At 35.9% G+C, this 23,909-nt stretch overlaps 1 protein-coding gene across 1 annotated transcript; it reads left to right on the top strand.

The window, feature by feature from the left end:
• Nucleotides 1-23,909, top strand: LOC121870879 (peptide-N(4)-(N-acetyl-beta-glucosaminyl)asparagine amidase-like). The gene is given in 13 exon segments (XM_042372852.1): nucleotides 1-133; nucleotides 262-414; nucleotides 2,924-3,116; nucleotides 4,627-4,774; nucleotides 4,777-4,793; nucleotides 6,220-6,350; nucleotides 11,030-11,178; nucleotides 11,181-11,256; nucleotides 11,927-12,075; nucleotides 12,460-12,549; nucleotides 12,581-12,730; nucleotides 13,106-13,257; nucleotides 22,804-23,909. Coding segments are annotated over 11 exon segments (1,185 nt in total). The 5' UTR covers nucleotides 1-133; nucleotides 262-414; nucleotides 2,924-3,068; the 3' UTR covers nucleotides 22,879-23,909.

The raw sequence follows: 23,909 nt of genomic DNA, 5'->3' as shown, positions 1-23,909 counted from the left end.
TGCTGACAACATACTGAGGGATCCATCCAATGAGAAATTTCGTAATGTTAATCTGAGTAGTGGTGTGGTGGAGCAGAAGTTGATCCCTGCAATAGGTGCCTTAGAAGTTCTCTTCCTTATGGGGTTTCAGGAGGTAAGATTATACATATGTAATTTTAATTGTTGTCTTTGTTGAAAAAACTGAAAAAAATTATAACGTTTAAAATAAAACTCGGTTTAGAGCCCTCTTGAACTACTATGCAACAAGGAATGTTATTTTAGGGAGAAGATAGACTGGTTCTTCCAATAGATGATCCACTTGACAATTTACGTCAGTACCGACAACAGCTGATGCTGTTGAAAAAAATGCAATTGAAGAAATCTCGAACAGCTGTCAAGGGAGGTCTTTCAAATACTGTGACGCCTCTCTTCGAGGTATGTATCTCTTATGTTTAGCCAGATATTGCTCTGTGAATAAATGTAAACCCTTTGTCTTTTTATTTTTTAAGAGAAAAAAATGGATTATTGGTCTGCAAAGGAGGGAAGTTTTGAAAGGTGAATGAGGACTTTAACATAATAAATTTTACATACGTACCGTATATACTCGTGTATAGTTCGAGTTTTTAAGACCAAATTTTTAGGCAAAAATTGGGGTCGTCCTATACATGCGTAATAGTTTTGTTAGGTTGAACCCGTGCATGATGGGAAGGGCGAGGAGCAACTTTTAGCTTCAGACATGAAAAATATTTACCATTTACTGCCAGTAAACAATGGAAACTTAAAATATGTACCAATTAGTAATGAAAAGTGTGCAGTTCCTTCAGCAAATGAAGCTCACCAACTTACAACAGGCTAAATTACTTTACAACGTGCTTTCAGTAGTCTATATTGAAGTTCTTAACGAGGCTAACTTATCATATCATATACGGTATCACAGTTCTCATTGATCTACAAAAATACCGGTAATAAAAACCTCGATATTTCACACTTCATATAATAACCCGTAATCTACTTCAACCTCCTATTGTTATAACGACGATGACGCATCACCAGCTGTTGTGTATCAGCTACATGGTACACGTGTTTTTCGAATCGTTTTCAGTTAAAAACTGTTACATCACATGTATATTTTACCTTAACTGTCTGAATGAATATATTCTCGGAAATAAATAGTAGTTTTGCTGAAACGTGATGTATTTCAATGTAAAATAGGATGAAATACATGACTAAAAAAAGACTTAACCTAAGCTTCCGATGTTCTTGAGATGTTACTCGTTTTAATAGTTTTCGTTAAAATTCTGTTATATTACAATGATATTCTATTCATACTGTGCTTGATATAATACATTCACTGAAATGTAATATTTTGCTGAAATTACGACGATTACAGTGGAAAGTGATAAAATCGTGATGAAGACAATGACTTTCACTTTCTTTCTGCTTTAAAAGATGTTACCGTAATCGTTTTTCAAGGTTTAGTTAAAAGTGTTGTATTACAATAATATCTCTTAATTGACTGTTACTTGAATGGAAATATACAATATTTTTGTTGAAACTACCCGCCGTTTCAGTGTAAAGTGTCGTAATAATAAATGGTAAACAATTTGCCTTCGGCACTCGTGTTTTAGGCACGGCGAGCCTCAGTTTATAGGACGAGGGCGTTTTTACTGAAGGTTTTGTTATATTACCCCCAAAAACGTGAATTGAACTATAAAGCGAGGAATATCATAAATTAACGATTTCTTGGTCAAAAATCAGGTTGAACCGTAAACGAGGGGGTTATAGACAAGTATATACGGTACTTAAAATATTGAGGCAGGTAATAGAAAACAGAAGCACTGATTCAATAAATTTTCTCTAGTACCACGACTCCTTAGCAGCTTTCTACAGGCCTGGACCCCCGGTTAAGAAATGCTGCACTAGAGCACCTTAGCTTTTGTCTTTATTCAGGACATCTTCAGGTCATGAGACCCACTAATCCCCCACCCTGACAATGGATGACCTGACATTGCATCAGGTTAAGTCAGTAACAGGTGAACCATTAATCCCCTACCCCATTCCCTTTACAAGTGTTAAAATGTAAAAAGTGATTACGTGATTACAGTTATTTATACAGTACTATACTATATAGTCAGCTTGAGACAGGAACAGCCTCCAACTTGGCAAGTTCCAACTATATTCACTTTTGTAAATTGAACAGTAACCTGTATTTAAATCAAAGAAACCCAGTAAAAGGCTGTTCCTTAGTTTAACTTTGTTTGACAAAACACCATATTAAGCTGTGATTCATTTAGATTCATTTGTGGAATAAAGATGCAACCCCTCTTCATCATGAATCATGAGGAAAAATGTGGTGTGGGTTTATTAAAAGTGGATGAAAGTTACTAAAATAAATCGTGTGGAACACAAAAGAAAAGATTTCTATTGTGTTAAAGATTTTAATTCTCATTTTGAGGAAAAATGCATTGTACACTTTAGGATAGAGTATCATGTCTGATAGTTTATGATTGTTATCAGGATGAGAGCCCCATACAGTAGAGCAGTATCCAAGAAGAGGTAATAAAACAACATGTAAATTGGTAAAATTGGTTTTATCATGCTGATAAATAAGGACACTTTATGAATGACATATTTCCAATTTTCTTTAAGCCGTTGCAACATTAAGAGAACCAGTAAGTCTTTGGTCACATTCCCTGTCTTTCATATGGCCAAGCACTCATGAGTTTTCATAAGACTGACTCTGTAGGTAAAGAAATGGAATTTTTACAGTGAAAGACATTCCCTGTTAGTTTAGAACCCTTTCCATCTTTTCTGTCAATAGTCTTTATTCTTTTGTTTGTCCCTGGTACTGATGTGTCACCTGTTATAGATAGGTGTAGTTTGTAGGTTACTGTACACTGACTTAGTTCAGTTATAGTTATAGTAATTGTCTCATTTCTTTCAGGAAAGCGAATCAGAGTTTAGAGCCACTCTTACTCGAGAATTTGAAAGAGTGCTCATATATGAGAGTCCATCATTGCAAGAGAAGGCCGCGGCAAGTTTTGCCAGTGCAACATCTACATGAACGTGCAAGGAGCAAATTATCCAGTATGCAAAAGGATGTTGTTGGGAACAATGAGAAACCATTGGATTTTCAGGTATTATTGGATTTATACTGTACTGTACTGTACTGTATTATATTATGTTGTCCACACTTCCAGGTACAATTATATTTATTTGTTTGCTTTTTTTTTATTGTACAGTACCGGTACTGTATTTGATAGAAAAAATTAAGTGCATGTGTCCTATGCCAGTGACCTTAAGGATTGTCACTTTCTTTGATGTATGGGCACCTTTTGAATTTACCAATTTTTATAAACTTTTTTTTATGATAATGTTTCCTATGTTTGACTATTAGGTGTTTTTCATGACATTTGTTTGAAGGCTGTGGCAAACAAAGGAAATAAATCAACATGTACTGAGCTTCTGAAAGACTTGATGCAAAAATTGACGCATGTGATAGTTGGGATGTGGCAAGTTAGGTTCATCAAGAGATGATGTCCCAACAAAAATTTACAATTCCTTTATCTTTTAACCCTTATAGCCCAGGTGATGTTCCTCTACGTCCACCATCGCGACACTGGGGCGACTCCTCTACATCCTTAATTTTCGCAGCATAGTTTGAATTTCAAGGCAGGGCGAAGTACTTTGTAAAGGATATTTCTTGCCAGCAACTCAACTCGCATGTAATCTTTGTCACGAGTGTAGTGGTCCAGTTACCTACCATCTATCATGATGGATGCACGTCCTTCAACATCTCGTGACCCACCTCGCTCCTCCATACTCTCGATAGTAGTGCTATTCATCTAGAGTTGCCTGATTTGAGTGGCATTAATATACAGTCAGTCCTCGACTTACGACGGGGTTAGGAACCGACGACCAGGTCGAACATGTAAAATACATAGAAAATCTAAAATGGGTGTCTCTTTTTCTTCTCAGCACCATGAGAACTCTCACTGTCAGTACACAGCGCGATCACTAACGTCGGGACTCGAAAATACGTAATTTGAAAAATATTTTACGTATTACACTGCGGCGGTCAGAAGTCGAGGAGTACCTGTAGTATTGTGTTACAAAGACAGTGATGGGGAGGAAGCAGACCCAGATGAAGTCGAGTTTCTTGAGGCGACCAACGATGAGGACAGTGATACAGACAATGGCGCTCACTCCCCCTCCTTACCCCGTCTGCTATCCCCTCAGCGAGTTTGTGGTGGCTGTGGACGTAGGGGACCACATGCACATCAGCTATAACAGTAACCAATAATTTTACACCTGAAATACCAGTTTTTACGGATTTTTTTCTTATAATTTCTTGTCAAAATAAGCTCGCATGGGGGTTCCAGCTACTGTTACATTGCCCAGGGCATGAAGCTTAATCGATAGATTTTAAGATTACTTTTATGGAGTGATCTGAGGCCCCTTGGACCATTTGTTGCTGTATTCACTGTCCTTGAATGGAGAGGTTACTACAGTAATTATTATAGGATGTAAGTTGAATTGTGAATATTAATTATTTGTTTTCTCATTTGTGGAAGTGGATTAAATGTACAGCAATAGATTGATAATATATTTGAGTTTTCTCTATTTTTCTCTCTTGTAAATTTACAGGACTTTGTGCTAGTGGAGTTACTGGCTTGGTTCAAAAATGATTTCTTCAGGTGGTTTGATGCCCCAACATGTCCACAGTGCCAGTGCAAAATGAAGCTTGTTGATAAATTGCCACAGAAGATGATCTTTTGTGGGCTGTGGGTCGTGTAGAGAGTTATTCATGCCAGGTAAGTCATTGTTTCTCCTGAGAATAATAATAAAACTGGTCATATATTAGGTTAATATTAGTTTTATGGCAGAATTTTTGAAACAGCAAGTTTCTTTGTTATATTTTTCTATAGAATGTTGTTCATTGTGTTGAAAAACTTGTGAGTGGAATTTGATTAAATGTAAAGGATTATGTTTGATATGCAAGAGAAGGGATTTAGTCTGATGGTTAAAGATGCATATTGTTAATATAAAAGATGCTCAAAAAGATTTAGATTAGATGAAGTAAAAAAAATTGGCAATTGCTTTGCATGCTACATGTATAGACTGGGAGGGGAAGGTTGTAATTTTTGGTAAAAGGGCACACAGCGTGATCTAGAACTCTGAATGAAAACACAAGTACAGTACAGGTATGAGAGAAATTTTGTGAAAATTTTTGTGGTGCTGACATAAATGAAGGAGTGTACAGTGATCCCTCGGTTAACGAAATTTCGGTTAACGAATTACCTTCCATAAGATTCTTAATTTCTGTTAATGAGCATTCCCTCGATTAAGGAATTCCTTATTAATTTTTCCCAACATGTTTTCACCTGCATTTGGCTGCCCACCAGCTGTAGTATTAGTCTGCCAATACAGTAATCGGTTCTAGGGCTTAAATTCCTTACTATTTTAGTAAATATCAAGAAGTTTGTACTATTCAATAATTTTAAAAGTCTTACATTAAAATTTTAGTTATTTTAACAATTATTTAACATAATTTAAGTACAGGAAACTAGTTTTTAGCTGCCCAAACAGCCTGTCAACACACCATACAGAGGCCAGTCTCTGTGTCTTTCAGTGGAGGTAACATCTTGCTTCAGTCTTCAACATAAAGCTTTTTTCTGTGTTTCCAGTCAAATTATTGGTCATTTTGAAATTTATTTTACATATTGACAATATATAATGCACTGCAGTGTTGATTTAAAAGAAAATAATCTTGAATTACACCATGAACTAAAATTTTATGGGTGAAATGGCACCATGAGGCTTCTCTTCCAACCCAATGCCATCTTTCTCCTTTCCTTCACCCCATTCTAATTCCCATCATCATCATCCAGGAGCCTTCTACATACACACCTCAAAATAAGTGTACTTTTTACCTTTTTTGTTGACTTTAGGCAATTTTCGGTGAGCTGGAACCAGTTACCCAAAAATCCATTGAAACAATGGTTTCGGTTAACGAATTTTTCGGTTAACGAGCAACCTACTGGAACGAATTGTGCTCGTTAACCGAGGGACCACTGTATATGAATTGGTTTTTCATTGCACTTGGGAAATGCTATAGTAAATGCAACCACAAAGGTATGTGGAAGTTTAAGAACAGGAGACGGAAAGAGAGATACATATATTTGGAATGAGGATACAGGTATTACGATCTCACCAACTCCATACATTTTACTGTTTCAGAGCTGTGGAACTTCAGACCGCTTTCCACGATACAATCACCCTGGTAAACTATTGGAGACAAGGAAGGGTCGTTGTGGAGAATGGGCCAACTGCTTTACTCTCTTTTGTCGCACTCTTGGAATGGATGCAAGGTATGAAAATCAATCCCTTAAGCTCCTAGTATTTGCAAATTGCTGAATGTATACAAATTCTTTATTCAAGGGATGCACCCCACATGCCCATTATGTCCATCCTCTCTCATTTTAAGCTGAATGGGGAAGGTGAGCCTAATGGACAGAGGTACAAAAAAATTATGATTTAAGTGAAAAAGTGAATGTGTTAAGATAGGCTGGCTACAATGCATGTGTGACTGAAGTTGGCAGGCATTTTGGTGTAAAGGAGTCTGGTACATAAAGAGAAACAAAAAAGGCTGTATGTGAGATTATCTCATTTCCTCTTTAACACCACCATTATCATATCATCATCAAAGGTAAATAGAAAACACACTACAGTGAACCCTCGGTCAATTGAACCCACGGGCCCGCCTGAAAGTGAACAACATAACATATGGGATTAATTGAAATAGAGACCTGGCTGAACCCCAAACTCCAATTTTTCCAGACACAATACCTATGTTCTAGTAAAAATAACATCTTAATTTTATGATGGTACACACACACAATTAATATTTAAGAGAAATAGAGAAATACAGTCGCAAGTTAATGTCCATTCAAATAATGGACTCAACCACCCCCCCTCCCTTCCTCACACCCGCTGGCTCCCTCTCTCAGAAATGTTTGGGAAACACTGGATTTTAAGGTATAGTAATAAATAATACCTCAAACTAAAGTTAGGATAATATAATTGACATTGCTGGATTCCTTGCAAGACCAGGAATATTTTGAATATAAATGTAATATGTTTCACAAAAAGATAACATATTTACTCAGAGTAAACAAAATACTTACAAGATATAAAATTTGTATGTCTAATGCAAAATCTATGATGTTTATACAAAATGATCATCAAATTGTAAGAATTCCAGCAATGTAAATTATATTCTGGCCGGGTAATTTGTATGAATTTTATGAGCTAAATAAAAAAATTATACTTCACCCGCGTATATGAGTAGATTCCGGTTCTGGCAGGGTACCGAGTAAATGTAGAATACGCCAGAATACACACGAGAATACGGTAGAATACGCATGAGAATACGCACGTAAATGTAGAATAGGTGCGCCGAGTAAAAAAACCCGAGTAAAGCAGTAAAGGAAAACCCGCGTAGTAAAAAAACCCTGAGTAAAGCAGTAAAGCAAAACCCGAGTAAAGCGGGTATTACTGTACAATATAATTATTTATTTAAACCTTTATTTTTAAATATTTACCATTTAGTCCCTATGTTCAGGTTTCCAGGGATGCAATTCTTGTAGATGGAATAGAAATAATGGCAAGCTCTTTACATGCCAACAGCAGTGTAAAAGTTTTCATAAATACATTTTTTTAATTTTCTGCTGTGGGTCTCACAAGTTAAGCTTCAGGCTACAGTTATCTTGTACTGTGTGTGTGTGTAAGTTTAGTATTAACGCTTTTTGTGGCAACTATGTAGTATTGTATCACCTACTGTGCCCTTGTAGCTGCAGAGAATGAATGTGTGCTCGTGAGTCTGACCCTGTAACCTACTGTGTATACCCGTGTATAGCACCGAAGTTCTTAAGACCAAATTTTTTGGCAAAAAGTTGGGGGTCGACCTCTATATCGGTAATAGTTTCATTAGTTGAAAATATTTACCAGTAACTACCAGTAAACAATGGAAATCCACGCATCAACGCAAGACCAATTACCAGAGTAAGTCGCACAGTTGCTAGGGCAGATCTCTTTAAGGCCATCATAGCAAGCCCAAAGTAATAAATGCATGGTATGGTATGCACAGGAGTATGTAAAATATAAAAGTATTTTTTTTAAATTTTATTTATATATACATAAATTTTGTTAATTAAATTTGAAACATCAATTTGTTAATAAATTTGAAAACAAAAGAAAAATACGACACTTATTTATAAATATTTTCATTAAAATATTACATCACAAGTATATTTTACCTTAACTGTGCCTGAATGAATATATTCTCAGAAATAAATATGGAATGTAATATTTTTAAGGAAATGATGTAACGACACAGTGAAAGTGGATAAATTAGACAAAAACAATGACTTCTTTTCGGCTGCTCAAAAGATTTTTACTTAACGTCAATGGTTTTGCTAAAAACCGTTGTATTACAACAACGTTCTATCTCACTGACTTGAATAAATACAATATTATACCCATATTTCTGAATATTTTCATTAAAATCCATCAAAATGCTTCTTATCATCTGCAGCACCAAACAGCCTCCCAGTCCTCTCCTTGAACAGCATCACATATGGATCAACACCATCATCAGCCATAGGATCATCAATATCTTCATCCTTATTCACGCCTCATTAGCCTCATAATCCCACAACAAGTCAGTTTCTGTTCCATCAAGAGCATTCGAAATTCAACATTTCTAAAAGCATTTCACTCACAATTTCTGGTCTTACTTGCATCCCAGGCCCTCATCCATTCACATAATGTTGCTAGTGATGGAGCTTGATGTTGCCTCCCTTTGTGTATGTCTTATCGCCTTCTATCATCCAGTTGTTTCACTTCACTCTACCGCATCTTTAAATGGTTTGTTTATGAAACATCCAGCGGTTGGACAAGACTTGTTAATCCACCAGAATTACAGCTGTATCAGTGTTTTCTTCCTAATCCCAGCAGTAACATCACTGTCAACAAGATGTGACCAAAACATATCCCACACAAAAAGACTTTTTTCTTTATGCGAGTCCCCCCGGTCTAAAGTCCCAGATTTTTTTAAGCCATATTTATGCCGCCTTCATCCATCCATCCTTTCTCGCACATGGATGATTAAAAAATGTTGTCTGACTTGCAACAGTTGGTAGGGTCAGGTGGTTTTAACGGCACCTGCCAGGACCCGGGTAATCAAATTTATAACAGTGTCTAACCTCAATTACTTGTAGTTTATCTGATGGTAAGTAATATGAAGTAAAAATACCAGTTAAAAGTGAGAGAAATTAAGAGAATAAAACAAGAAAGATGTTTGAGCTTATTTTGGTAGGGCTGGAGGGAGAGAGTACCAGCTGTTTGGTCTTTTTTTGGCGGAGAGTCACGAAATAACCGAGTACTGGTATTTGTTTGTCTTCTGTATTTAAAAATGAATACTTGTAAATTAAAAGTACCGAACATTGTATTATATACAAACTTGTCATATTTCTGGAAAATATGAAGCAAGAAAATAAGAACATATCGTAAACACACTTTAACGTGACGCTTAAAAATTAAAAAGTTGCTTAAGAAGGGCCGATGAAAACACAAAGCTCCGCTGACCAGGGCTCTGTCAGATCAGCTAGATCGCACATCGGTTTTTCAATCGCTTTTCAGTTAAAAAACTGTTACAAATATTGGTGAATTAGATAGAATATTAATATAACAGCTTTTAACTGAAAACCATTCGGTAGCATTACGTAACATCTTTCAACGAAGAAAAGCGAAACACAGTTTCTTGTCAATATTTTATCCCACTTTCCACTATATATAATACGCACGCTATTTCAGCAAAAATATTACATTTCCACATTCTCGTAAATAAATAGTTGTTTTGCCGAAACGTTGATGTATTTCTAATGTAAATTAGAGAAATCATATGATGAAATAAAAGACTTACCAAACCCTTCCCGATGTTCAAGAGATGTTACTGTTTTTTTAATAGTTTTCAGTTGTACACTGTTATATTCGTGATATTCTATTTATACTGTGGCTGATATAATACATCTGTGAAATGTATATTTTTGCTGAAATGACGACATATTGGTGCGGGAAAGTGGATAAGCACCCGGATTTAAAACAATGACTTTTGCTTTTTTCGCTCAAAATATGTCAACGCTGGTTTTCAGTTAAAAAACTATTGTATTACAATAATATTCCCTCCTAATTGACTTGAATAAGTACTTGAATGGAAATATACAATATTTTTGTTGAAACTACTCAGCATTTCACAGTGTAAAGTGTCGTATTAATACATGATAAACAAGCTTTATAGGATGTAGTGTTTTCTGAAGGTTTTGTTTGTTCCTTTACCCTAAAAACTTGGGTCGACCTATAAACGAGGAATATCATAAATTAACATTCTTGGTCAAAAAATAAAATTGACCTATATATACTGAAGGGGGTTATAGACGAGTATATACGGTATTTGCATTTTCCCCACTGAACCAAGGTATTCACATTTGCAAAATTTGCTTTTGTAAGGTTTTCCAGAAACTTAAACCCTGACCATTATGAAGGGAGGGCTTACTCTGTGTGTTTTCTGTTCATAAAGAGGTGTAGCAGCTGAGTGGATACAGTACTGACTCCTGTCTCAAGGGTTGTTGGTCTGTGCTTAGTGCATTCCTAGTCAACCCCGCTGTAAATGGTTACCAAACTTTACAATTGGGGTTGTGAAGACAGCTGAGTGCAGTGCCGGCCACAATGCTTCATTATATATACCAGAGGCTCAGTTAAAACATGTACTATATTCATGCTGTCCTTATTGGACCCACTTTCACTTTTTCATCTAGTTCAAAAATACCTGGCAATTTTCAAGAGGTCCTGGAGCACAATCCGTCATAGGTAGAGGGTGTGTACTGTATTACTTTTTTGTCCAAATAGTTTAGGCTGAAGTGTTGAGTTTTATGAGCTGTGTCATTGCATGTATATATTTATTTGTTGAATGTACCTATTTTTTCTACAGATACATACATGATTATACCGATCATGTTTGGACTGAAGTTTTCTCTCAGTCACAAGGACGATGGTTGCATACTGATTGCTGTGAGAATAAGATAGACTCTCCATTAATGTATGAGAGTGGCTGGGGCAAGAAGCTAACATATGTTATTGCTTTTCCAAAGATGAAGTTGTAGATGTTACTTGGCGATATACCACTAAACAAAAGGAGGTTCTCAAAAGAAGGAAAAAGTAAGTACAGTATAGTATTTGTATTTGACTCTGCAGTTCACCAGTGTCTTTCCTCTTTTTCTGCATATCCCAGTTTCAGCTCATAGATGTAATGAAGCTTACTGTTCAAACTTTTTTTTTCTGATAGATTGATATAATACATGGGACTCAGGCAGTTTTAACTATTAGCTGAGTTTACAGTATGTGTCCCATCTCAGAACTAGACTTCAGTTATTTTGGTACCGTAACCCCCATTAAGGTGGTGGCCATGACAGAAAAGCATCTAGGTGATCATAAGTAAACATGTAGCCTGCTTCATTTCCTGCATGGTTTCATGAGATACTTATATTTTCTACTTATTTATATTTTTCCTTGTGGGGTGTTGGCTGGCTTCCTGTCACTCTAGATCACTGTTGCTTCACTCCTACAGAACATGAGTAAAAGTTTTGCTCCTTGTATACTCAGAGTTTTTGAAGATGCAGTACATTATTCTTTTTTTCTTATATCTTTTCTCTCTCACTTTCTCTATCTCTCTCACTTTCTCTATCTTTCTTTAACTTTCTCTATCTTTTCTTTACTTCCTCTCTCTCATTTATTTATCTAATTAATTAGGCCTGTATGGACAGTACTGTGTTTGAGATTGAAATATTTGATGTGGACATTAGAGGTCATTAAACAAATTTTTCAACAGATGTAGAGAGACTTGGCTGGTATCAATAATAATGGATATTAACCGACAGCGGCAAGCAGCTTTCCCGTGGGCAAAAAGACACTTTTTGGAAGATCGACTTGTGTCAGAAATTGCCCAGTTCTTCACCCCTCATCGTGCTTTGAAATCTGGTTAGAACAGTTTATTTGAGACACAACATCAGTACTTCAGTTGAGTTGGCATTTTTGTGTCTATATCTGTAGTCCTTAACGAGTTCATGCTTGGTGTTGTCGCATCACTCTCTGGCAGGTTTTTTCAAGAATTCACATCTCTTACTCCAAGGAAGCAATGAAAATATTATGGTTTTCTCACAACCAGATCTTACATATTAGACCAGTATCTTGTATCAATTTAGATCATAGTTTTCATTTCCATGCCATCTTTTGTTGTTCTGAGGATGATGTTGGGTAGCTATTATGTTTTTTAACACCTTTATTGCAATACTTTCTAGGGAAGATGTAACTTACATTTAGCTTCTAAGATTATTTCGGTGATTTTATTTCCTTGTAAAACAGGTGAAAATGAGGGACGTTCTTCTGGGTCATTGTCATGGCGTTTAACCAGGGGAGAGACACAGTCTGAGGGCATGTCAAGCTACATTCCAGGTAACAGCAGAAGAAATTGTGAAGAAAGAGTTCATGATGAAGTACTCACCTGCTAGAGATGAGTATTTTAGGGTTACAACAGGAGAAGTACTCAAGGGTTGGCAAGCCGGCATCAAATCAAGCAAAAGTATCATGAGAAAGCATGAAGCTGACTGGAAGATGGTATTCATAGCTAGAAAAGGCAAGTACTGTGTAGGATTTTTGTTTTCTTATTCTGCAGTATTTAACATAGTCAGTATTTTAGATTATGATTCTAAATTATGGATGAGTTGAGTCAACTTTACATGTTTTCATCATCTTATCTTATGTGACTTTAACAAAGAAAATTGCATATATCCCCTTTTCTGTCCTCTTACAGTAATGGTTTATACATAAAATGTCTTTCTAACATTTTAGTTTTTGTCACCTTCTCTATACATCAACTTAGTACAGCACTGTTCCTTGTTGAACTGTAATTCAGTCTCTTTTATACATCATGCATGCCTGAAGGACATTCAGAGTAAAAAGTAGAAGATAAATTGCTTGTGTAGTAAACTTATTTTGTTATTTTTCACAGAAGGAAGCAGTACTGGTGAAATAAGTTGGGTAGTGGACTGGACCCACACACAACTGAAGGCTGAATCAGTGCTGATTGTGTTTCAGCATTTGAGAATGGTGCTGTTTCGTGGCAGCTATGTACTGGAGCAAAGTGCTTCATGGGTAACAAAGGTACCTCAAAAACATTCCTGAAGTTGCAAGACCCATAAATGCGAAGGTTTTTTTAAAGAATGACAATGTTACCGAGGTGAAGTCTGTGTAAACTAAATACAGTCGGCCCTTAACATACGCATGGGTTAGGTAACAGAGATATCCGTGAATGTTAAAATCGTGTACTTTTGCTGCCCCCCCTCTAAAAACCCTACCTATGTCCTTATTTACCGTATATACCTGTGTGTAGTTCGAGTTTTAAGACCAAATTATTTGGCAAAAAATTAGGGTTGACCTCTAAACAGGTAATAGTTTCGTTAGGTTGAAAAATATTTCCCAGTAACTACCAGTAAACATTGGAAGCGGCTGCACGCACCACCAGCTGTGAGTGTGGATACAGTTGCCAGGGCAGATCTTGCGTCATCATAGCAAGCCCAAAGTAGCCAAATGCATGGTATGGTACGCACAGGATGATGTAAAACATAAAGTATTCATTTTTTAAAGTTTATTTATAGAAACTGTACATAAATTTTTGTTCATTACATTTGAAACATCAATCTTTGTTAATTAAATTTGAAACTAAAGAAAACTACGATATCGTATTTCTAAATACAGTGGCCCCTCGGTTAACGAACTCAATCCGTTCCAGAAGGTTGGTTCGTTAACGGCGTTCGTTAACCAAAACCATTGTTTCAATGGGTTTTAGATAATGGTTCAACTTACCGAAAATTTCCTAAATTCAACAAAAATGGTAGAAAAGTTCACTTACTTTGAGGGTGTGTATGTAGAAGGCTCCTGGATGATGATGATGATGATGATGGGATTTAGAATGGGGGTGGAGGAGAAGGAAGAAGGCATTGGGGTGGAAGAGAAGTCATCCCATGGCGCCATTTCACCCATAAAATTTTAGCTCTCTGGTTTAATTCAAGATTATTTCTTTAAATCAATGCTGCACTGCATTATATATTGTCAATATATAAAATATATTTCAAAATGACCAATAATTTGCTTGGAAAACACAGAAAAAAAGCGTTTAGTTGAAGAAGAGTCTCAAGCAAGATGTTACCTCCAGTGAAAACAAAGAGACTGCGCCTGTTTGCTGTATTAAGAGGCTGGATGCCGCGCATTAAACTTGTCACTTTACCTTCAATTTTGTTCAATAATTGTTAAAATGACTAAAAATTGAATATTAAACTTTTAAAATTATTGAATAGTATAAACTTCTTGATATTTACAAAAATAGTAAGAATTTAAGCCCTAGAACCGATTAATGTATTGGCGGACTGATACTAAAGCTGGCTGCCGGTCAGTCTAAAAACATGTTGAGGTCGGTTAAATAGAAGTGGTTTAAGCTTTTTCGTTAACCGAATTGAAGATCCTTATGGAAGGCAGTTCGTTAATCGAAATTACGTTAACCGAGGTGTTCGTTAAACGAGGGGTCACTGTACCTGGTATTTTCATTAAAATATTACATCACAAGTATATTTTACCTTAACTGTAACTGAATGAATATATTCTCAGAAATAAATATGGAAATGTAATATTTTTGCTGAAATGATGTACGTATTACAGTAGAAAGTGGGATAAAATCATGACGAAAACAATGACTTTCGCTTTCTTTCGTTGTTCAAAAGATTTTACCGTGGAACAAACCTGTACTGTACATGTACTAAATGATTACGGTACTTAAATTGTTTTGTCTATTGCAAATATAGATTGTTTATACAGGTATTCAAATAAATCACTATCTTACAAGAATCTCAGCAATGTAAGTTATATTCACCCAGGTCGCTGGTAGCAAATTATGAGAAGAGCTTAGTCACTCTTAAGTAATGATAAATAAACACGTAGGCCTTCAGCGCCAACTGTCACATCTTATCTCAAATAAATAAACAAACACCACACTCTGTCACCTCACCCCCCTGTTCCCCTCCCCCCATGCTCGCTGGCTACCCCTCTCCTTGTGTTCCCAGACAAAAGATTGTTGATAACTTTATTCTTTAAGGTGTTTATTTTACTGTATATAATATCTCAGACTAAAGTCAGGAGATTGTAATTTGCATTGCTGGAATCCGTGCAAGACAGCCAATAATTTGAATATAAACGTCATATATTTTGCTCAAGATATAAAGATGTAGTACATTAGTGTACAGTACTGTGTAGTATATTTTATAATACAGTATAAAGTTTTCAACTGTATTTTTGGGTAGATTTACATAAATTTCTTCATTTATTTTCATCCATTTACATGCACACACTGTACTAAAAGAAACAAATGACCTTAGTGCAAAGCTGCAGTGTACATGTATTTTCTTACGGTACTAAAATTGTTATGTCTAGTGCACATTAGAGCATGTTGCTATTCAAATTAATCAGTCTTACAAGAATCCCAGCAATGTTAATTATATTCTCCCAGGTCATTTCACTGGCATTTTAAAATGGGAGAAGAGTAGTAGGACTGTTAAATAAACACACATAGACCTTCGGCTCAAACTGTCAAACATATCGCCTCAACCAACCCACCCCACCCCTGGCTGGCCTCCCTCCCTCCCTCCTCCCCTCCCTCCCCTCCTCCCTCCTCCCTCCTCCCTCCCTCCCTCCTCCTCCCTCCTCCTCCCTCCCTCCTCCCCCACCATCTGCTCAGCCAGGGGTTTATTTAGGCTTACAGTTTTATCTTATATAATATCTCAGACTAAAGTTGGGGATTATAATTTGCATTGCTGGAATCCTTGCAAGACAGCCAGTAATTTGAATATAAGCGTCATATATTTTGCTCAAGAGATAAAAAGTGTACTTGTAGTGTACAGTACTGGTTTTCAGTTAAAAAACTGTTGTATTACAATATTATTCCCTCCTAATTGACTTGAATAAATATACAATATTTTTGTTGAAACTACCCGTTTCAGTGTAAAGTGTCGTAATAATAAATGGTAAACAATTTGCCTTCGCACTCTGTGTTTCAGGCACGGTGAGCCTCAGTTTATAGGGGCGTGAGAGTGTTTTACTGAAGGTTTTGTTGTTCCAATACCCTCAAAAACTTGGGTCGACCTATAAACAAGGAATATCATAAATTAACGATTTTTGGTAAAAATCAAGTCACTTCCAATGCTGAAATCAATACAAGCGTGGTTACAGCGAGACTGACTGAGTGAGGGGTGGCGTGTGTGTGTGGGTGGTGGCGGTGTGCAGTGCAGCATTAGAATGCGCCTGATTTGAATGTACTTCACTCAAAGTACAGAATATTCCTCCGGCAGGGCAATCCGCGTGTTGCGAATCCGTGTATGCTAAGCCCGCGTATGTGATGTGCCGACTGTATTGCTTATGTTTGAACAAAAATATTTTCTTTCCAGCTTATAAAATCAAGACTCTCATGAGAATGTATAATTACTTTTTGTTTTAATGAATTTTAGATGCAGGCATCCCCCACGTTACAGAAACTTCGGTTGAGGAAATTCGCCCGTACGGAATTTGTAAATTATGACAACTTAATTCGTGATATGGCCCCAGTCTCAAAGGAAATACAGTGGTCCCTCGGTTAATGAGCACAATCCGTTCTAGAAGGTTGCTCGTTAACCGAAAACTCGTTAACCGTAACCATTGTTTCAATGGGTTTTTGGGTAATTGGTTCCAGCTCACCGAAAATTGCCTAAATTCAAAAAAAAAGGTAGAAAGTACACTTACTTTGAGGTGTGTATGTAGAAGGCTCCTGGATGATGATGATGATGATGATGATGATGATGGGAATTAGAATGGGGGTGGAGAAGGGAGAAGAGAAGGAATTGGGGTGGAAGAGAAGTCACCCCATGGCGTCATTTCACCCATAAAATTTTAGTACTCTTGGAGTAATTCAAGATTATTTTCTTTAAATCAACACTGCACTGCATTATATATTGTCAATATGTAAAATAAACTTCAAAATGACCAATGATTTGCTTGCAAACACAGAAAAAAGCATTTAGTTGAAGAGAGTCTCAAGCAAGATGTTACCTCCACTGAAAAGACAGAGAGACTGGTGCCTGTTTGGTGTGTTGACAGGCTGGATGGCGGCTATAAAACTAAGTTCCTTACCTTCAATTTTGTTCAATAATTGTTAAAATGACTAAAAATTTATTAAACTTTTAAAATTATTGAATAGTATAAACTTCTTGATATTTACTAAAATAGTAAGGAATTTAAGCCCTAGAACCGATTACTGTATTGGTGGACTAATACTACAGCTGGTGGACCGCCAAATGCAAGCGAAAACATGTTGAGTCGGCTCGTAAGAAACTCGTTAATTGAGGGATTGCTCATTAACCGAAGTTAAGAATCTTATGGAAGGTAACTTGTTAACCGAGGTGCTTATTAACCGAGGGACCACTGTACAGTAGTTACCTCTGAAGTTTGATAGGTGATGACTCTTGGTGCCACTACAGGATGCATTTAATATATACTTATTTTTACCTACAATAAAACATACTAAGACAAATTACATATCAATGTCGTAGTACATTATACTTGAACAACATTTTAAAAGATCGGAATCACATTGAAATATTACACTGCCGTCAGCGGGGAAATATGAAGTTGTTTGCAGTCATATTTCCCATCTCTGCTGTGCCGTGTAATATTTTAATGTGATTATGGTCTTTTAAAATGTTAGTTTTTGTATAATGTACAGTCTCTCCTTGACTTACAACGGGTTTCCGAACCGACAACCAGGTCATAAGTCAAAAAGGCGAAGATAATACATAGAAAATCTAAAATGGGTGTCTATTTTTCTTCTCAGCACCACAAGAACTCTCACTTCTACGTTTGCCAATAAGGGAATTACAAACTAAAATTTTGTCAGTACATGGCGCGATCACTGAAGTCGGGAATCGAAAATGCGTAATTTGAAAAATATTTTATACGACTGCAGCGGTCGTATGTCTGGGTGGTCATAAGTGGAGGAGTACCTGTAGTATTACTGATATGTAATTTGTCTTAATGCCTTATTGTTGGTAAAAATAAGTACTGTACAGTGAGTTCTGCTATAACGCGTGTTTTGACAACGTGAATTTTAACGCGATTTATGAATTGAGGAACGGTATTTGTGAAACGAACTCGCTTGGTTTCCAACGCGATTCCACTAACAGTTGTTGTGGCTTCAGTTCACGCTCGACATCACATGTTCAATTGAGTTACGTGTTTTGTTTTAGAACAATTGCAGAAATAATGTATGTAATATTTATGTATACAGTATACCTATATATTATAAGTAAATTGTAAAATTTACATAAAAGAGAGAAAATCAAATTACATAGCGCTTACACTCTTCTCTACATCACACACACACAGTGTTTACAGTTCACGCTCGACATCACATATTCAATTGATTTATGTTTTGTTTGTGAAGAATTGCAGAAATAATTTATAACATTTATGTATACAGTAACCACCTTCACAAGGTCCTACAGTACCACTAATTATTTTATACTGAAACTTTACGCTTGGTAAGCTGATTAATGAAGATTACCGTATATTAAAAATAATAAAAATGTATGCAAAACTAGTCTAACATACCGTAATAAACACAGCTATTGTCATCCCCCTCCCCCATTTGCCAGTGACAAGAAAGGAAAGTGACTCATCAGACCGCCTGTGGCTATTTTAGCCGCCTCTGTGTTCGGAGGTGGTCAGTAATTTATTATCTGTATATTTACTGATCATAATATTTCTATCTCTTATAAATAATTCATTTAAAAATTTATTTTTTGCAAAGAATATTCAGTAAATGACTGCATTAATTCTTGGAAACTGCCGATGCGGTAAATTTTAGGCTAGTAAATAATGAACAGAAGTCACGCTATGGATTCGGAGTTTGGTCCTTAACGATCACCATAAATGTAGCCTCCTTTGTCGCTAAACACGAGGAGCAATTCAAAGAAAATATTTGCAGTATATTTATATTACAGTATATTATATATATAAATAAATAAATGTAAATAAATTCAATTTCTTATCATCCTGTGTCATATACAGAAATACTTGAGTCCCTGAGCGAGTACACAAAAGAAAACGACATCCTGGAAGTGGATAGAGAACGGATATCTCTACTGGGGACTAAACGCTTTCATGTTTTGTATATTTAGCATAATATGAATATTATGTAAATTACACTATATATATATAGATATATATATATATACATATATATATATATATATATATATATATATATATATATATATATATATATATATATATATATATATATATATATATATATATATATAAATTGTAAAAATTTAAATAAAAGAGAAAAACTAAATACGTAGCGTTTAAAGTGTTAAAGTGTACTGTACAGTGTTGTGGCTTGGCTCAATGTTTACAGTTCACGTTCTACATCACTTGTTCAATTGATTTATGTGTTTTGTTTGTGAAGAAATACCTGTACAGTATATGTAAATTGTAAAATTTTAAATAAGAGAGAAAAACAAAATAAGTAGCGTTTAAAGTGTACTGTACATTGTGGCTTGGCGCGGGGTTATGCAGTGTTTACAGTTCACGTTCGACATCACATGTTCCATTGGTTTATGTGTTTTGTTTGTGAAGAATTGCAGAAATAATTTATGTAATATTTATGTATACAGTATACCTGTACAGTACTGTATATGTAAAATGTAAAATTTTAAATGAGAGAAAAACAAAATACATAGCGTTTTAGACCCACGCGCTCTGTTTACTCCACACTTTGTTTGAAACACGTGAAGTTTTTAAGTGTCCTCAGTGAATTCTGATTACTGTTTCTCCAATTTTGTGACTATGGAAAAGAAGAATATCTCTGGGAAGCACTCTGGTGATCGCATTTCCGGTGGTGATCGTAAAAGAAAGGCTATAACACTTGAAGAAAAGCTTGATGTTTCATGACTCCTCAGCCTCAACATCACCCTTATCCCCCATAAAGTTATATTCATATTTTTTCAAGGTAAAGTGTAACATTTACTGTATGATTTCATTATTAGATATGAATGTATTTATTTAGACTGTGCTATCCTTTGTGTTAGGCTAACTACGAATTTTTTTTTCGATTTGGAGTAATCTGCACCTAACCCTATTTTCTCCATAAGCCCTGTTATTTCTATTACACGAATTTCTATGACACGATGTTTTACAAGAACACTACTATCGCGTTATAGCAGAACTACCTGTATATATTAAATGCATCGTCCGAAAGTGTGAATTTGCTACCAGAGTTTATCAGTTAATTCATGTACAAATACTTCTGATAAACTTCTTACATGCTTATGTTTGAAATACAGTGACCCCTCGGTTAACGAACTCAATCCGTTCCAGAAGGTCGTTCGTTAACCGAAACCATTGTTTCAATGGGTTTTTGGGTAATTGGTTCCAGCTCACCGAAAATTGCCTAAATTCAACAAAAATGGTAGAAAAGTTCACTTACTTTGAGGTGTGTATGTAGAAGGCTCCTGGATGATGATGATGATGATGGGAATTAGAATGGAGGTGGAGGAGAAAGAAGAAGAGAAGGCATTGGGGTGTAAGAGAAGTCACCCCATGGCACCATTTCACCCATAAAATTTTAGTTCTCTTGGCGTATTTCAAGATTATTTTCTTTAAATCAACACTGCACTGCATTATATATTGTCAATATGTAAAATATATTTCAAAATGACCAATAATTTGCTTGGAAATACAGAAAAAAAGCGTTTAGTTGAAGAGAGTCTCAAGCAAAATGTTACCTCCAGTGAAAACAGAGAGAGACTAATGCCTGTTTGCTGTGTTAAGAGGCTGGATGCCGCTCATTAAACTAGTCACTTTACCTTCAATTATGTTTAATAATTGTTAAAATGACTAAAAAATTGAATATTAAACTTTTAAAATTATTGAATAGTATAAACTTCTTAATATTTACTAAAATAGTAAGGAATTTAAGCCCTAGAACCGATTAATGTATTGGCGGACTGATACTAAAGCTGGTTGCCCGGCCAGTGCAAGCGAAAACATGTTGAGGTCGGTTCGTAAGAAATTCGTTAACCGAATTGAAGATCCTTATGGAAGGCAGTTCGTTTACCGAAATTTCGTTAAACGAGGGGTCACTGTAATGAATGTATGTATCTTTATATAAATTAGCTAAATATCTTTCTCTTCAGAAACGGTCATCCCAACGATTATGAATAAACTAATTTAGAAATACTGTACTGTACATCATTACTTCAGAACGATATCGGACAGGTTTGAAGCTGCCAATCAGCTGTAATTCTTGAGAAGGAGGCAGGGCATCTTTTCTCAGCTGAAAAAAAATGCACTATACGATGTTCAGACTCTTGATGTGTCAGGTCTCCCCTTGATGTTGTCTATTCAATATGAAAGTCTAAGTAAAGGAGTTTTGCTCTCCAAGGTTGTAAAGAATCCTTCATTCCTTTCTTCTGCCACAAAAGCAAAGTTTTGTGCCTTTGCTGCAGGCATCCTTCCAAGATGTTGTAGTGCTTCAAGGCTTTGGGTAATATTTCTGATTCTGGATTGGTGATTTACCATCTCCAAGCAGACTTCTATTCTGGGGGTCCCTTTAAGGAAAGCATATCCTGGGGTAACTGCAGTCTCGGCCTGGCTTATTTCACATGTTGCCTGTTCTGCATTCAGCCATTAGTTATGATTTCTAGGGTCATTTCACCATTTATGTTTAAGTATTCTCAAATACTTGAACTAGCTTTCGTGAAGGAAGAAAAGGCTTTTGTACTTCAGAATTGTCTTTTAGATCTTTAATAAGCATAAATTTAAAGGTGTCAGTGGCTATTTGCTAATTTTCATTTTTCTGTCATCCCATAAGTTTTACTAAGCATGATCAGGATCATGATTAAATACAGGTGTGGGGCCATTTATCTGATATACATGGAACTTGAGGGTTACTGGATAGGTTTTTTCTCCAGAATTTGGAGCGGCAGGCCTAAAAGGTACTAAATGTACAGTAATAAACCCTCTGTAACTGGCTGCAAAACCTTTTGAGATCACTTGATTGACTGCTGAGAGTAGCTTTACCTGTTACTGTAAACTGTAACATATAACTTAAAATTATAGGGATATAAACAGCAATAACAAAGCATGTAAATAGTAATAATGAAAGCATTAAAAGAGTAAAATGATAAAAGTTAGGGTACAAACTGTGTCTCGGTCTCCACTGACACTTGCCTTAGCAATATAGCAGCGTTCCTAGCAACGATACTTTGTGCCACGGACCACCTGACCTCTCAACACAACTTCACAGTGGAAACCCATAGATACTTAAAACTTCATACGGTACCTTTTGACACATTTTTTTTTTTTTTCATTTTGTATTTACTCTATGTACGAGTTGAAAAATAACCCTACAATAATATACAGTATAGTTCACAAGTTGAGAATGGTTGGATTTCCCTGCTGGGCCTAGGAGTTACTTGGTGCTCATTTGAAATCAATCATCCCAAAACATAGCCCATTTTTTGAGCATTCAGGATACTGAGGTGCCAGATGAACAGTCCCATACTTGTACTGTACATTCAAATACAAATATGGTTCAGTATACTATTAATAAAATTTGGTTTCCAGATGGTGTGTTGGAGCTCTCCCAGGGGGACTTACAGCATGAAACAACAAAGCTGGAATTATCAGCAAGACTTTTAGATGGCCAAGGAGAAAATGCCTGGCAACATGCTCAACTCTTTCGTCAAACAGACAGTTCTATTGACCAGTTCCCCTTTCTTATACACATCAAATATAAGTAGATTTTTTTAGAAATATATTTTCTTCAGCTGGACAAAGAGCAAAAACTATTGTGAGATTTTACCAAGTAAAACCAGAATGATATAATAAGAGATGGAGACTGAACCTGTGGTATCTCTACCTTACATCCGTTACTGTAGTGAGACAAGTACTGTAGTATAATACTGTACAATCGGTGAAAGAAGTGATGTCATGCTTTTCAATATGATTCTTTCAAACAGCAGTATCTGGCAACTTTGCAGAAGCCGGGTGAGTGACTGCATGACTGACCATTGTGACCAAGTGACTTGTGGGATGAACTCCGTTGTAGTAAGATGGTATATTTGCAAACTCCAGAGCCAAATTTCTTGCTACCTCAATATTTTCTGGTATTCCCTCATATTTTTGCAGGTAAAAGACTTCAAGACTGGTAGCAAAAGTAAGAGCTGTATCCCAGTCTCATGCTTGAAAGAAGACGATGCGTGCAGGTATAATAAAGGACAGCCAGTCCAATAAGACACAACACAAGCCAATAACACTTCTTGGTGTAGAATATTCTGCAGATGGCTTGTTTCCTTGTTTAGAAGTTGTTTTATTTTTTGAAGAATATAAAAGTGGTTTTTACTCTAAAATAATTATTAGTTGAATAAGGTTTCATTGAAGTTAGCAATTTAACCAAATTTTGCTTTTTTTTATCAGTGCCGAGTGACTGTTGAACAGGAATCTTTAATGTTTTATATTTTATTCTTGGTTGCTAAATAATAATTAATTTTCTTATAATTACTTGGGGAAAAGTATCAAGGCATATTTATTTAAATGTATAGTTCATCTAAAGTTTAGAATTTTGTTTTGTGAATGTTTCCTGCCTTAAGTCATAGTCCATCATGGTGGTGAACATGGAAAAGATTTGTTTCTATATTCATTAAATACATGGCATAAATGTAGTGAGTATG

Source organism: Homarus americanus, unplaced genomic scaffold (genome assembly GCF_018991925.1).
Source record: "Homarus americanus isolate GMGI-L3 unplaced genomic scaffold, GMGI_Hamer_2.0 scaffold52512, whole genome shotgun sequence".
Lineage (NCBI taxonomy): Eukaryota > Metazoa > Arthropoda > Malacostraca > Decapoda > Nephropidae > Homarus > Homarus americanus.
This window is presented reverse-complemented; position numbering and strand designations above follow the sequence as displayed.